This window comes from Pagrus major, chromosome 24 (assembly GCF_040436345.1).
Source record: "Pagrus major chromosome 24, Pma_NU_1.0".
Lineage (NCBI taxonomy): Eukaryota > Metazoa > Chordata > Actinopteri > Spariformes > Sparidae > Pagrus > Pagrus major.
The window spans coordinates 3,031,963-3,046,430 of record NC_133238.1 but is presented as its reverse complement, the minus strand read 5'-3'; the positions used below and the strand labels follow the sequence as shown (position 1 = coordinate 3,046,430).

The following is a 14,468-nucleotide window of genomic DNA, read 5'->3' as shown; positions in this document are numbered from 1 at the left end:
ATGAGTCTTAACACAATTTCTGTACAGAATATGATTACAGCATAACACAACCTGATCATGAGGGAGACATTTGTCTAGTATTGATGTGGTGCAGCCCAGTATTCAAGAATTGCATGTATATGTGGCACCTCCACATCTGACAAGTTACATCCAGTGCCAAGAGTCAGTGCCAGCGGTGTCTTTTATTTTATTAAATGAGCCTGACCAAGCTGGCTCATCATCAGTAAGCCGACATACATCTTTGCAACAATAAAGACTGCTCCCGGAGGCAGTGCAGGGCTGCCATCCGCTGCACCAACACAACACTGCTGGCTGAACATCACACAGCTCAATGTGCTGAAAGAGCCGTCAAACCAAGCGAGAAGCTCCTGAACACACACACACACACACACACACACTGACAGTAAATATCTGAATGACAAAGACTACACTGGGAGCGAGCAGTAGTAAAAAATATATCTATAAAAATATACTTCTCTCAAAACATTCCTGAGAGGGTGACTGTGTAATAAGCTTACATTATCCCGCACTTCCACATCTACTGTCTATCTCGTTATATAACTTTTACTGTACATTGCACTATATAACCTAATACAGCATTTACAGTACAACTAATGGTATTTCAATGGCTTTGCCATTGTAAATTCAACATCTCTGAATGACTTGGCATGTTAAGCAGAGATTTATTTTGTTATGATCCTAGGACTTGCTTGTTGTTTGGTTCCCATTTTATTTACTCGCTGCCAGCTCTCAGCGTTGTAGCCCCTTCCTAGCGTTCATTCTCAGTGACTTCGAATTTTTGCTTTGTTTACCTAAGCCTTACCCGTTTTTTGTGGACTTTCTTGAGGCAAAGAAATCCTTTACAGATTTATTTGCTTCATTAAACTGCCTGTATCTGATTGTATCCCTTCCCTGCCTCTCCTACCTGCCTGTCTTTTGTACTTTTGGATTTTGGTCATTTAACCAATGAATTCCCTCAGCTCTGCTTCGTGTGTCTGCAATTGGGTCTAATCCCTAATGTTTGCTATTAGCCTGCTTGCACAACTGGGGCAACAATTACTTAAAGCTCTCTTCTTTCTTGTTATTCTGACTAAACAACACACTTGTCAGTCATGAGCATTGAACTACATCATGGTCCTTTGGTAGAAAAAAAAAGTGATTATGAACTATTAATATGAGTTAGTATGGATTATGCACACATATACAGATTTCCCCCTTGGATTTAGCTCTCTGCACAGTATGTACAAATGATGTGCATTACACAGAAACAAAGAAGAACCATGTCTACGTTTACACCAATATAAGTTGTTTGTTATAAAAGGTTACAGCGCCTCCCTGTGTCAAAACTCTGAACTGACTGCGTGTGTGCCGGTGTGTGTCTGTGTGCGCGCACTGCAAAGCCAGCTGAGTTCCTGATGAGAGTGAGACACACAGAGGAGGAGCTTTACCTCTTTATATTCCTAAAACATCAGAGATGCAAGCACTGCTCACTGGGTTTTCTCCCTCTCTTTCTGAGTGTGTGTGTGTGTGTGTTGCGCAGTATGTAAATCACAAACACAAAGCTTCACCACAGCAGTAAGACTGAAAAGCTGTGACGCATGATAGCGAGACAGCTGATCCTGCTGACCTTCACATCACCGCTTCACCTTCTAATCATGCGGCAGTTTTATTCCCACTTCATCATAAAATTGCTGCTGTCATTCAGGTAGATCGACCTGCAGCTTCTTGATAGACAGCTGGTTGAAAAAGTGATCTGCTGTGACCAAATCATAATCAGTTTCTTGTTGTTTGGTAATTAAGGCTGAGAGTCAAGTCTACATCCACTGATAACCTCACTGCACAAACACCATTCTGCTGTAGACCTTCACAATACATTTATATAAAATCTTGTAGAAAGACTATTGGATTGTTAGATCTCCAGATCACAAGAGGTACTATTAGAGCTGGATAATATGGTTGAAGTATAATAATATTAAAAATGTACATTGTTAATAAACATATTTTTTCAACAAACACTATAAAGTATTTAAGCCTATTGCTTTTTGGGTTTCCTTCACACTCTGTACATTTCCTAGTTTTTGTTTTATGAATTATACAGTATAACTGCTGCACACTTTGTTTTAAGGCAAAAACTGGCAAACATATTAACATTTTGGGATTTTTGGTTATTGACAGTATGGAAAGCAGTACTTGGCTTTTGAGATACACTGGTTAACAGCTTCCATCATAATTAAATAAAGTGTATGACTGCTTTCCGTGAACATGACAGAATTCTGTTTCCTACTGTGATTCAGATTCTATATCAGGTATTTGTTATGAGTTTTCATTTGAAAATGCAATAAAGCAAACATTGTTCACACCACTGCATTGATCGATGAACATGCTTACATGCTTGTCGTAGCTTGTCCTTGTCATAGTGCAGAGCCTCATAGTCACTCATACTGATCCTGCTCACCCTGATCCTCAGTCTGTCTGGGACTGGTTGCTGACTGAAACAGAAAACAGGACCAGACCACTTCAAACAGTTTGTAATAGGCAACTAATAAGTTGTACATTATCATGTCCTGTTAGACGCTCACCTATTGGAAAGTCAGGTTACATATCAGCTACTGATTTGGCTAAGGTTGTGTAAAGGCTATTGTATGCAGAGTATTAGATAAGGATACCAATGGAGCCGTCTCTCTGTACTCTGCGTTTATTTCATCCGTATTTGTCCTTGTCTCTGAAAAGCTTACAGATGCAGACAAAATGGAACAATATCATCGGTAATCTTGGGGGGCAGGATAGCCTATAGTTCAAGCAAGACTACCACAGGACACAACAAAGAAGTTTAGACAATGGGTGACATCCAAAGTACTGAAAACGAGGGCATAAATGAGCGTCAAGACTGTGTTTGAGTGAGCGTGTGTGCATGAATCTTACTCATTAAGGTGCGGTAGCGAGGTCCGTCGTTTGGTTTTCTGAACCATGTTTGCCTGGTTTCTTAAGCTGATGTGGATGACAGAGGGGGCAAGTCTGCATGGTTCACCATCCACCTAGCAATAATACAAATCAACCAATCAGTCACAATAATTTAATACCCCGCTTAACAAATTAATACCCTGCTGCAGTAGCTGCATTTAGTCATTATCAGTAACAGAATGTGATTGCCACTTGGCAGCTGCTTAGTGTGAATAATTAGTGTAATTATATAAATATGATGCAGCTGGAACAGTGTGAAAACTGGAGTGCTGCAAAAATACTGTAGCAATAATTTGTACCTGTACTGGGAGAGGTTTTGTCGTGGTGAGGGTGACTTCTCTGCATTGGTTCAACCTCTCGCCATGACCTCCAACCTGGAGAGTAGCCTACATACAGACACACAACATTTTACTTGGCAATTACTCATTATTCTAGCCATGTTTTTATGAAATACTCTGCTTTTCTACCATTTCTCTTGTAGCATCAGAATCACAAACCGATGGATGATTCTTTTTAATAACCTGTGCCTTTTAACTCATGATGATAGTTTTACACTCCTGGGTCCAATTAAAGCAGCACCGTCTGTGTGTATCATTATGACATATGCCGCGTCTGTGTTCTGAAAAATAAATCCTTTGGGATCTTTAGAAAGCATGAAAGGTCAGTTAACAACACCAGTGTTGGGGATTAGTGCACTATGTGTAATTCGACCAGTAGTTTAGTCGCTACATTTGTCAGCAGCTTGCTGGTAGTTCAGTTACATTCACATTTGTATAGTGATTCAAGTATGTTTTTGCTGTTTTAGAAGTTACCTGTGAAGCTACCTGTTGCTGCATTACCCCACCTTGACTGAAGGACATTGTATACAAGTCAAAGTTGACATTACTTGCATTTTCTCAAGAATATTGGGGTATTTTTTATGTATGACCTGTGAACCTCCCAAAGCTCCACTGACAAAACCTACAAGCAAGCTGAGAGTAATACAATCTCTACTGCAAAGATGCCAAACACAAATCTAGAACACATACAAAGGAACAAGTGGGCACTTTTTTGCAAGAGACTTATTTGAAAGGCATTTTTTAAATCATATTTTACTGTAATTAAGTTACACATGTATTTATAACTACTAACTTTTCTACCACTACTACTTTTTTAAAGCTACTAGGTAGCTTTAGTTAACCAAATTACATTTCTCCATAGGGTTGCTTTGCAAAGCTATGATTTCAAAGTAGCTTCCCCAACACTGAACTTTTATCTACTGCTGTTTTGCTGTGCAGTTCTTCTCCAACATTTACATTTATATTAAGTAAGACAGACTCTCAGCTGGCTGCTGGATGTCTTTCGCCAGTAACCATGACTACCAGGACACAGTGAGCCCCTTACCAGTGAAGTCATAGTGAATCCAATGACCTCGATGTATCCATCATCATGGCGTTGTGGTTCAAAGTCATGATGCTCACTAGGGTTTCCCCAAGGTGTAGTGCCTGCACAGTACCTAAAGGATACAACACACACACCACATCATTATAAGCATTAGTTATCTTCAGCTGTGTCTTCTCTCGTCACAAAGGTGACAGGGCTTTTGCATAAGGGCCACTTGTTTTTTGTCTCCCTTCCTCAGGATCCCAGCAAGCAACTTCAGTGGTACAATTTAAAATCTTATAAATGCCTTCTTATTGTAAACTTTCATGTAATGTTTCAATGTAATGCCCTGCATGAAACCACCACTTCTAAATACAGCCTAACTCTCTTGTGCCTTACCCTTCGTTGTGACCACTGGGCAGGTGGGGCCATGTTGACCTCAGCTGCATCCGAGATCGAGCAAACAAACTTTGAAAGCCAGAACTTATTTAAAGACGCCTGCTTAACATCTACATTCAAACCTAACCACAGTTATAACTGAAAAACTGAAAGATGTTATCTGCTTGCTGCAGTACAAAGAGAGAGGGACAGAGAGACAGAACGACTCCAGCCAGGCTGCTGCGTGGGAGCAAGCACGCCTGAGAAGGCTCGAGGAGAAAGCAGCATGAGTGTGAAACTTCAACAGGGACAGTAAAGGAGAGAAGCATTGACAAATGTAAAAATGACACCAAATCATGACTATTTCTGTACAAAAAAATTACCTGCCAAGTGTGGCGGAGAGCCTAACACGATTTACTTGCCAAGTGAAAAATATGTCCACATTTGGAGCTTGCTGGACTTCTGACTCAGGCATATTCTTACAACTACATTAACACTCGTTGGAGAAACTGTGTGGTAGAGAAAACGAGACACATTGTGTATCTGTGATTTAGGAGCTGACAGCACATTCTCTGGTGAAATATTAATGCAAGCGCTCAGCAGCAATAACACACAACACCCTCTCCGGCAGTTAACGTGTCCACGATGTCGACAACAGAGAAAATGAGCTACATTGAACTCCCGGCAAGCCTGCTGGTCCCTTTTTCTGAGTCGCTTCAACTACACCCTTTCCTATCGCCCTGGCTCCCGCAACGTGAAACCGGATGCCCTCTCTCATCTCCTCTCACCCTCAATTGCTCTGCCTGGTGGACCTTAATCACTCCCTTGCTCCTCGGTACCAGCCTGGACAGAAGGTGTGAGATTATTTTGTCTCTCAGATGTGGTACACAGCCTCCTCATTTGTGCTTACCTCAGTGAAACTTGTCTCTTGTGTTACTTTGTTTATTACCTTGTTAACTTTGTCTCTCCTCGACCTCTCCAGTGATCGACTAAGTACGAGTTTCCAGCTTCCTTGCCGCCCTACCCTTCAGCCTCCAGCACCTCTGCAACCTGCCTGCACTCTACTGTGGTTCCTCTGTGTTATATCCTCTTAAACCTCCACTTCCACCTCAGCCCACACCACTGTGAGTCTCCACCTACCAGAGCTCGAGCAACCAGCGTTTCCACCTATCAGAGCCTGAGTCTCACCACGGCAGCCAAGCCACCTGCTGTGCCACCTACCTGAGCCCAAGCCAGAGCATCTTCCACTACCTGCCTACTCAGCTTTGACAATGAATTCCTTTAACTATCTCTCTGTCTTGGTGCCCACTTTTGGGTCAGATAAAATTATCCGGTTCAAACCGTAACATCACCAAGAGAAACAGTTTTATTATGCTGAAATTATATCATTCTGATTAACACTACATTTCTTAGTTTGACTAATTGTCAAAATGATGATGTTTATTATTTTTTTATCTTCTTGTGTTTTGTCTGTTTGAATGTGTTTTCTTCTCGGGGCCAAAGTATGGTTAACGTCTTTTTAGAAATAATTATTCTTAATAATAATAATTCTTAACTGAAAAATGTCAAGGTAGGCCAAACTCAACAAGCAAACACAAAACACCACACCATATTGAAGTACGAGTACAAATTATTGCATTAGTATCATTAGCAGTAGTAGTAGTATCACCTGGGAATGTTGAGGAAGACCAGACACTGCAGCTTCAAGTCCTGAACCTTTGATGTTAAATCTGTCCCGTCACACTGGAGACGGAGAGGCAGAAAGACACAGTGTGATGGAGTGACTCAGTGTTTTCACCCAAATGACTACTGCTTGATTGACAGCTACTCACCACTACTTTGATGTGCTTAGACAGGTCTTTGGAGCTTCCCATCAGGAAATCTGAGAAAGCTGTCTGTATGAGAGACAGACAGACAGACATCAGACAGACAGACAGACAGCAGGATTCTCTCAGAGGAGTGCATCACTAAACCACAGAAGGATGGAACCATTTTCCACTGCCTCTTGTAGTCAGACACTGTGTTCCCAAACACCAATCTTCACAGTACTGATAGTTGTGTTACTTTTACTGTCAATGTTTTTAAGTGTCTATACAGCAGCCTGACCTAAGTCACCTGGTGTAAAGCATGTAAACCTTTTTTAGCAGACACCCCCCCAAAAAAAACATAAGAATGAGCATAATATGTGTCCTTCAAATGAAAACATTCACACACTGATCTTTAACATAGAAGTTAACTCACCCCAGCATAGAACATCTTATTCCTAAAACGACTGTTAAACTTCTCTGGGTTGGCCTCTAAAACAATGACAGAGACATTAAATCAACAAAACAGTTCATATATACACAGAAAATTAAAATCGAAAAGCAAGGTTTTCAAAATTAATGTAAAAAAAACAATTTAAGGAGCTTCTCACATAGTATTGTGTGATCAGTACCAATGACATTTGTTTTTCATTTTTCAAATCATTTATATGAATGTACCTCTTGACTCGTGGAACTCCAGAGTCACATGGGCATCGAATCCAAGACTGAAGTAATTGTTGAAAACATCTAGAGGAAGCTGAGGGAGCATCCACACAAAACACACGTAAACATCAGATACTTCGCAGCCACCTGAGGAAGAGTTACTTGCTTTTGCTATTGATATGAGGCCTTCGTTTGCAATTGTTTGTATGTGCACTGACCTTATCAGTTTGTTGTTCATCCGGTTCAGCCCCTGCACCAAGGTTTGGTTCAACCTGTAGATTCCATCTGTCTAGCTGGACAACAGTTCCATCCTCAACATGAGAGAGGATCTTTGACAGAGGTTCATCTGTATAGCCCTGGAATGCATGAAAAGTGCAAAATATATAGATACATATGTAAAAAATATATGTATATGAATATAAAACAACATACTACTTAAGTCTGAATAACAGTAGCTGCAGACAAGTGTGATTTGAGAAGACTCTGCCAAGAACTAATAGCTGTGTGTGAACCATCTGTGTGTTCCTTTGGATTTCATCTAAAGGTATGTACAGATTTAAAGAAAAAAAGCAAATGCAGGAGCTTGAATATGAGGGCTTACTGAAAACTAGAAATAAGCACTGTTTGGGTAACACTAGATTACTCAATTACCTTTTGATGTAACAAGTAACATCACGCATTATTTCAAGTAATCTGATATTAAGTTAGTTTTAAAAAATTGTATCTTTTACTTTAAGAATTCCACCATATTTCCTGGTACCCAATGCATTTGCATTGTTTCTGGTTCTCTCCTATTTCCTGTCAGGCAGTACACAGCCACCTGCGGATCTGTCAGCACGGTTGTGCAGAGGGAGAGACTCTGACAAGTTACTTTTCTCAGTAGGTCATGCTGTAACATACTTTTTAATGGTAGTAATCTTGTAATGTAACATCTTTCTTTCAAAAGTACTGCGACCCAACACTGGAGATAAGTAGTCAGTAGCTTCGATTTCCAGCAGCAGATAACTGTACAGTCTTTCTTTACTCATACAGATTAGTTGCATGTGGATGTGTTTGTCACTGTTTGGACCCACCCCTCCCCAGTTGAGGGTCCTGGCGAGGTCATTTCCTGTCCCAAGTGGTAACACAGCGACAGGAGGTTGAGGATTTAATACCAGTTCATCAAGACAAGACAGGATCCAACCCACCTGGTTCAACACATACACAGACACAGAGACATGCAGTTATAGAAACAAAGAGCTGTGTCCCAACATCTAACCACTTTAAGAAGAGGTTTTCAGCATCCATCAGAAACAACCATTAATAAATCCCTTCATACCCACAACGTGCCCCATTATATGTTACCACTGGCTCATATCATCAATCTTTCTACATTGTAAGCATCGTACCAAATTTTACCAGCTCACTGTTTATCAGTGCTGCAATATAATGGCCTACTTTATAAACTAGGAATTTATTTAGATTTTTGTTCACATTACAATCAGCATATCACCAACCTGGTTAAGTCATGCTCCTTTGATTTTAAAAAATCTGGGATGAAGCCCATTTTGTCTATCCAGCATAATGAGACATTGACTGGTTTCATCTTTTTGAAGGTAGAATTAATCAGAATTGTCAGTTGCTATTTTTATTAACACAACATTGAAAGTTGGCCCCCTCCTCTCTGGCTCAACAACACTCGAAGCCTCTTCTTGGATGCTTTCAACCTTCATCTGGCACATGGTTTCTATATGTCCTGCTCACAGATCAGTTTATTGGTCCTTTTCTGTTGCCTTAGTTAACTTTTAGCAGTTACCACAGGTTACGTTGGGGTTCAAAGGTTACTATACCAGAAGTAGTTTGGTGGAAATGAGGCTTACGCTAAGGAGCTATGTGGGCACTGCAGTGGCAGAAGTGTCAACTCTCTGACGTAGAGAAGAGTGAGATAGTACTTACTACAAATACAGGTCTTTTTATACATCTATGCATGTATACTAATGATGTATATGTGTGTGTGTGTGTGTGTGTGTTACTACTCACAGTGCCGTCTCCTCCACAGGTCAGGATCCTCAGGTTGTGGACTTTACGATACAGCTCCAGGCTACAAAATTGAAAAAAATAGTTAATGGTCAATTCAGCCAAACAAACCTAACATCACCAGTAGATATGCGACGACGCTCACACGTATGAGAGACCTACCCCTCCTTTGGTCCTCCTTGGCTCAGGTCAAACACCTGTCTAGGGTTCAGATACCACATGAAGGACTGCAGGATCTTAGTGCCCTGTGAGACATTAGGACATGACTAGTTAGTAACTAATCTAACCTAGAATCCACCCAGAATCACGTCAGTCAAGTCTCAAATTGAGCGAGGTGGGTCAAGACCCACACACTACATGTTGGGTTTTGAAGTCCTGACCAAGTTATTATGAGTTCTATAGTAAAAGTGGTGTCATTTTTCATGTCTTTCAAAACCTAAGGTCCACATCAAAATGAAGTGTATACTTCCTGTTACAACTACTTTTTGATTTGTCATGCTAAGCTGGAATTCATCTGCTTTTTATTTGGGTCTGCCTGAAGTCCAAATCTCAAGTCCAAATCTTTCAGGATAACTGACTAAGGGACAGAGAGAATCACTCTCTAACTGGATTCCAGACTTGTGGGCTGGATTTCTGACACCATGACTGCTTGGCTGTCACTGTTGGCTGGCTGTAGGCAATAGATAGATTAACTTGCTAACAGGTTTCCTGACTGAACATCCAGATGACGTTGATTGGTTCATTGACTAGTTCATCCAATTGCTGAATCCTTACAGTAGTTAACACACAGACTGAATGATGAACTGGTCTGTGACCAGGATGACCACTTTATTCATGAATACCTGGTTTCCTCCGCTCTTGGGATTGACAAACACCAGCAGTGGTTTCATCAGCGGTGAAGGGATTGGTCGGATTATAAACGGCTTCCACTGTCGTCCTTCCTGTCAAAGAAGAAGATGATCTGCTCAGATCTTCTGTAGCATTCATTGTTGTGATACAATCATGCTTTTGTAGTAAGAGGCACAAAATGTCCTTGTTCTCCTGGTCTGTTGTATCTTAACAAAACACAATGTCATGTTTTTTATTCTGCAATCAAACCCCATCTAGTGCTCATGTGTATGTTGCAATTTCACCCTATTGTAGATGGTAAATGAAATGGCCCATAGTTCTTCCAAGTACAAATGACGTCACTGGTTCTTGGAAGGATGCCAGATTTTAAGGCGCAGCCCCGAAGATACAGAGAACATTGGGGGGGCTTATTGGTGCATCTCTCAGCATGCTCCAAATTCAAATAGATAGAGATTAAGCTTGAAAATTTGCGAAGTTATCCTTTAAGACTAGAGGAGAATTTCAAAAATGTGCTATTTCTCTCATATATGCACCTAAACCATGTGATTTGAGAGAATCGCACTGTAGCACAGGACTGACCTCCGCTCCTTTCTTGCTGCTTTTCCTCTTGAAGGACGTTCTCTTCTTTTTCTTACTCGACTTCATAGACGACTGTTGAAACACAAAACAGAGACAGCAGCTGCAGATCACTGCAGAATGATTTGATGAGGAGCAGAGAGGAAAATGTCATGCAGGAAAAGTGTTTCCTTTCATTAAAGGGACATTATGTAGTTATGGAGAAGAAATTCAAAGACAGAATTTTAACATTAATAATATTAATGAGGTGATAATACAAACTCAGAAAATGCATCAACACATATTATTGACAAAATGCATCTTCAATTTGGAGATATTCATATTCTGTGTTACATTATACAAACATATGGGGTAACATTTCATTTTACAGGTCTGGAAATTTCATTGTAAGTGGGCGGTAATTACCGAGCAACATTTTTGAAACTTCTTTAAAATTCCCGGCAATTACCACAATAATAACACAATAACATTTGCTATAATGAAATAAACGAAGTTAGTTTGCTCGAGATTGCGAGAAAGTTATTCCGTTATCTTGGAAAAACAACATTTGTTATTTCATAATATAAATAATTTGTGATCTCAATAAAATGCTAAAATTTTACTCGTTATCACGGGAAAATAGTGAAATAATATGCTTGACCCATGACCGGGCATGACTCGTTTGTCTATACTATGATTGACTTACCGTTAATATTTCTCAGTGACATTGTTTGTTCAGCTTCTTGCATTGTTTGCTGATCTACTAAATTAACTTGGGACTTTATCATTTGGACCTTCCCTAGCTCTTTGTTGTTTACAGTGGGCGCTTCTCATTGCTGACAGTGGGTGGATTTAAGTTGTATAAATGCAGGTCTGAAGAACAGTCATTTACAGATGTTTTATGCTTTAAGGGATCATACAGGCACATGCATGTATATACAGTAATGCATGTATGTAACAACATACACTGATGAGGCACTGAGTCTGTTGGATTTAAGTACTGTCTCTGATGCCCAGAGATTAACCAGCAGTGTTACCTGATGCCGCCGGACCCGAATGATCCATGTGGGTGGAACTATAAGGGCAGCGTGAGCTCCGATTGGGCAAGCCTCCTCAATTTGCTGCAGCATGAAGCAGGACACTTTGTTGTGGTACTAAAAAGGGAAATACATCATTATAATATCGGTAGATATAGATGTAGATATAAAATGAATGTTTAACCGAGTTCCTTCTCCAAACATACTCACAGCCTGTTTGCACCAGGAGCAGCTGATGGCCACAATCTCTTTACTGTGGAATGCAAACTTCTGCTGGAAGCCCTACAGAAAAACAGGACAGATAACAGAAGTTATTTTGTGTTTGACTGCTACTGAAGATAAAATTTAAAAAATCCCTCAAAAAATTGGGGAAAAAAGTGATTCTTATTATATTGTTGGTCAAAATACTACCAGAATTACCACCCACCTTCCCACATTGTTTGCATTTCCCTTCTTGCCGTCTCCGATGCACCCAGTGATGACGCACCACAATGGGCTACACGCACACAAATCACATAAATCGTCATTTTCCAAACCAAAAATGATATAGCTTACTCTTTTTATTAACATAACACAAAATGAACAACTTAGTAAAAATTAGTCAGAGTGAAAACAATGTGAGGATTTTTTTTACTTTTCTCTGCTGGAGCCCCAACAACGATTAGAGAAAGACCATTTCCAGAACTCACCTCTCGAATGTTCCTAGAGCTCGATTCTCTGAAAGACGGTTTACACCTAAAATTAATCTGGAGGAGAGCAGAGGAAGAGAAGAGAGCTGTAAATACGTAGATGAAAACTGGGCTTCTAACTTCTAACTTGCTCCGCAAACCAAACTGAGTACTGTGAGAGGTTATGTGAAGGAAAAGGCAGGGAATTTCAGAATGGACAGCTGTTACAGCATGGACATACCTGTAGAGCCATGATCAGAATCATTTTCAATGACCAGGTTGACAGTTAGAACGTAATTTAGGAGGAAGAAGCAGTACGGCGAAAGAGGTTCAAATATGAGTTACTTTGTAGGAGTGAAAGAAGACTCAGCCTCCAGGGGAGGCACCATGATTCCCCATGTTGAAGTGAGCACAGAAAAGAAAAACCAAACCCTTAGCAGAGCAGAGACAACACCAGTCACAGTGGTTGCCAGGTTGAATACAGTTAGACCAGCCAAGCTGTTTTGGGAAATTATTGGACTTGGCTATCAAAAACCAACCATTGAACATGGCGAACAGAACAATTTAGCAGGAGACAACAGACTTTATCTTAAGGAAATGTGCATAAAATGATATACAGGAATTGTGAAATTTTTCCACATAGAAATTAAAAACATGCAGGATTGAATATCTCACTTACTACAGTGGTGAACAGTGTACAGTGTTTCAATGGCATGTTGGAAAATAAGATCAAGACTGTACAGTGTATTTGACAGTGTATATTGTCATCATGTAGGGGAAGTTTTTATTCCTACGTATATGAAACTATATGCAAATATTAGAGAAACAGCAAATCAAATGTTAGTTGAAGAATAGGACAGGTCATGAACAAATTATATTGGATTAATGACCCCACTCAGTCTTAACTTCATTATAGTATCCACTATATGCTTGCTTTTGGTTAACAGTGTTCCTCCTGATCCTGCTGTCTTGGATGTGGGTCAGCTAGTACAAACTTTGTTTAAACCCACAGACCTTTGTTTTAAATTCTAGTGAACATAACAAAGGTTTTAAAGATACCAAATGTGTCAGGTGGAATTTTAGGGAAATTTGGTTGAACATTATGCATGAAACAGAAATGTTGCAGCCATGAAAGAGTCTTAGCTTTGAACCTTTCATTCAGTATAAACATCATATTACTTCAATGAAGTGCTGGAACAAACTGATACAGAATACATGTTATATGAAGGGGTTAACAGTAGCATTGACTAGTAAGGGTAAATCAGAAAGAACATCTTTAGTTATACAAACACTGAGCATGAATGTTCTTATTCTTGACTTTCCTAAAAGACAACATCTTAATCAGAGGTCCACTTAGTAGCTTTTTCCAAACTGAATCTTATAGTTCTCATCAGCAGACAGAGTTTGCTATGTTGTCACACAGATGGTTCAGCTGTCATCGTGTGAATTAAGTATGGGGAATTATTTATGTGAGAACTGGACAAAAAACTTCACAGCATCAAGCAGGTAAAGGTCAAAGGTCATAAAACAGAAGTCAGTGGATAACCCGGGAAAGATCAATGAGAAAATTCACACCACATCTCTAAAAAGAGACAGGATCTGTGTCCGAAATCACTCTTATTTACACTACTCGGTATCAGTTAGGGATATTGGGATATGGGTGCATATATAATGCCTAACAGCATATTTGTTGCTTTAGTTGCTTTACTCATGAAGAGTTATGTGGATCTGAGCTATGAAAAATGCTTTTGTTTGTTCAGCTCAGTTGAGGGGCTATAACTGGAATGAGGGGTCAAACTCAAAACTCACACAAATATAGTGGAAGCTGTTATTGTTTTGGGGGTGTTTGAAATAGTCATGGTCCACCGACGTAAGCTAACTGAGCAGGAGCACCACCTGGCTTCGGCCTGTATCCAGACAAGGAGTTGGCCAATTGATGTTGCTAATGAACTCCAAGTGTCTCTGAGTGTCTTTAGCAGACTGGTCTTTCGACATCAGAACACCGGCACATAAAGGTCTCGTAGTGGTACCCCATGAGTCACAGACAGGGCAGATGACCAGTATCTGAGGACTTACACCTTATGCCACTGGGATGCCACAATGACACAACTCCAGATACGTCAGAGGGCTGTCAGAGGAACCAGTGTGTCTGATCAGACCATCCGGAACAGGCT

General features: G+C 40.2%; 1 protein-coding gene across 6 annotated transcripts in view; it reads right to left on the bottom strand.

Moving 5' to 3' along the window:
- LOC140992105 (diacylglycerol kinase zeta-like) overlaps nt 1-14,468 on the bottom strand; it is a 103,783-nt gene that overhangs the window by 48,926 nt on the left and 40,389 nt on the right. For all 6 annotated transcript variants that reach the window (XM_073462360.1, XM_073462359.1, XM_073462361.1 and 3 more), the window contains 18 exons: nt 12,316-12,372; nt 12,054-12,122; nt 11,837-11,908; nt 11,627-11,743; nt 10,614-10,685; nt 10,028-10,126; nt 9,348-9,430; nt 9,189-9,249; nt 8,243-8,356; nt 7,388-7,525; nt 7,185-7,263; nt 6,943-6,998; nt 6,534-6,596; nt 6,371-6,444; nt 4,345-4,456; nt 3,261-3,347; nt 2,923-3,035; nt 2,389-2,489 (listed from right to left, as the gene is read on the bottom strand). In XM_073462360.1, coding sequence (XP_073318461.1) covers nt 2,389-2,489; nt 2,923-3,035; nt 3,261-3,347; nt 4,345-4,456; nt 6,371-6,444; nt 6,534-6,596; nt 6,943-6,998; nt 7,185-7,263; nt 7,388-7,525; nt 8,243-8,356; nt 9,189-9,249; nt 9,348-9,430; nt 10,028-10,126; nt 10,614-10,685; nt 11,627-11,743; nt 11,837-11,908; nt 12,054-12,122; nt 12,316-12,372 — 1,567 coding nt within the window. The remainder of the gene's footprint in view (nt 1-2,388; nt 2,490-2,922; nt 3,036-3,260; nt 3,348-4,344; nt 4,457-6,370; nt 6,445-6,533; nt 6,597-6,942; nt 6,999-7,184; nt 7,264-7,387; nt 7,526-8,242; nt 8,357-9,188; nt 9,250-9,347; nt 9,431-10,027; nt 10,127-10,613; nt 10,686-11,626; nt 11,744-11,836; nt 11,909-12,053; nt 12,123-12,315; nt 12,373-14,468) is intronic.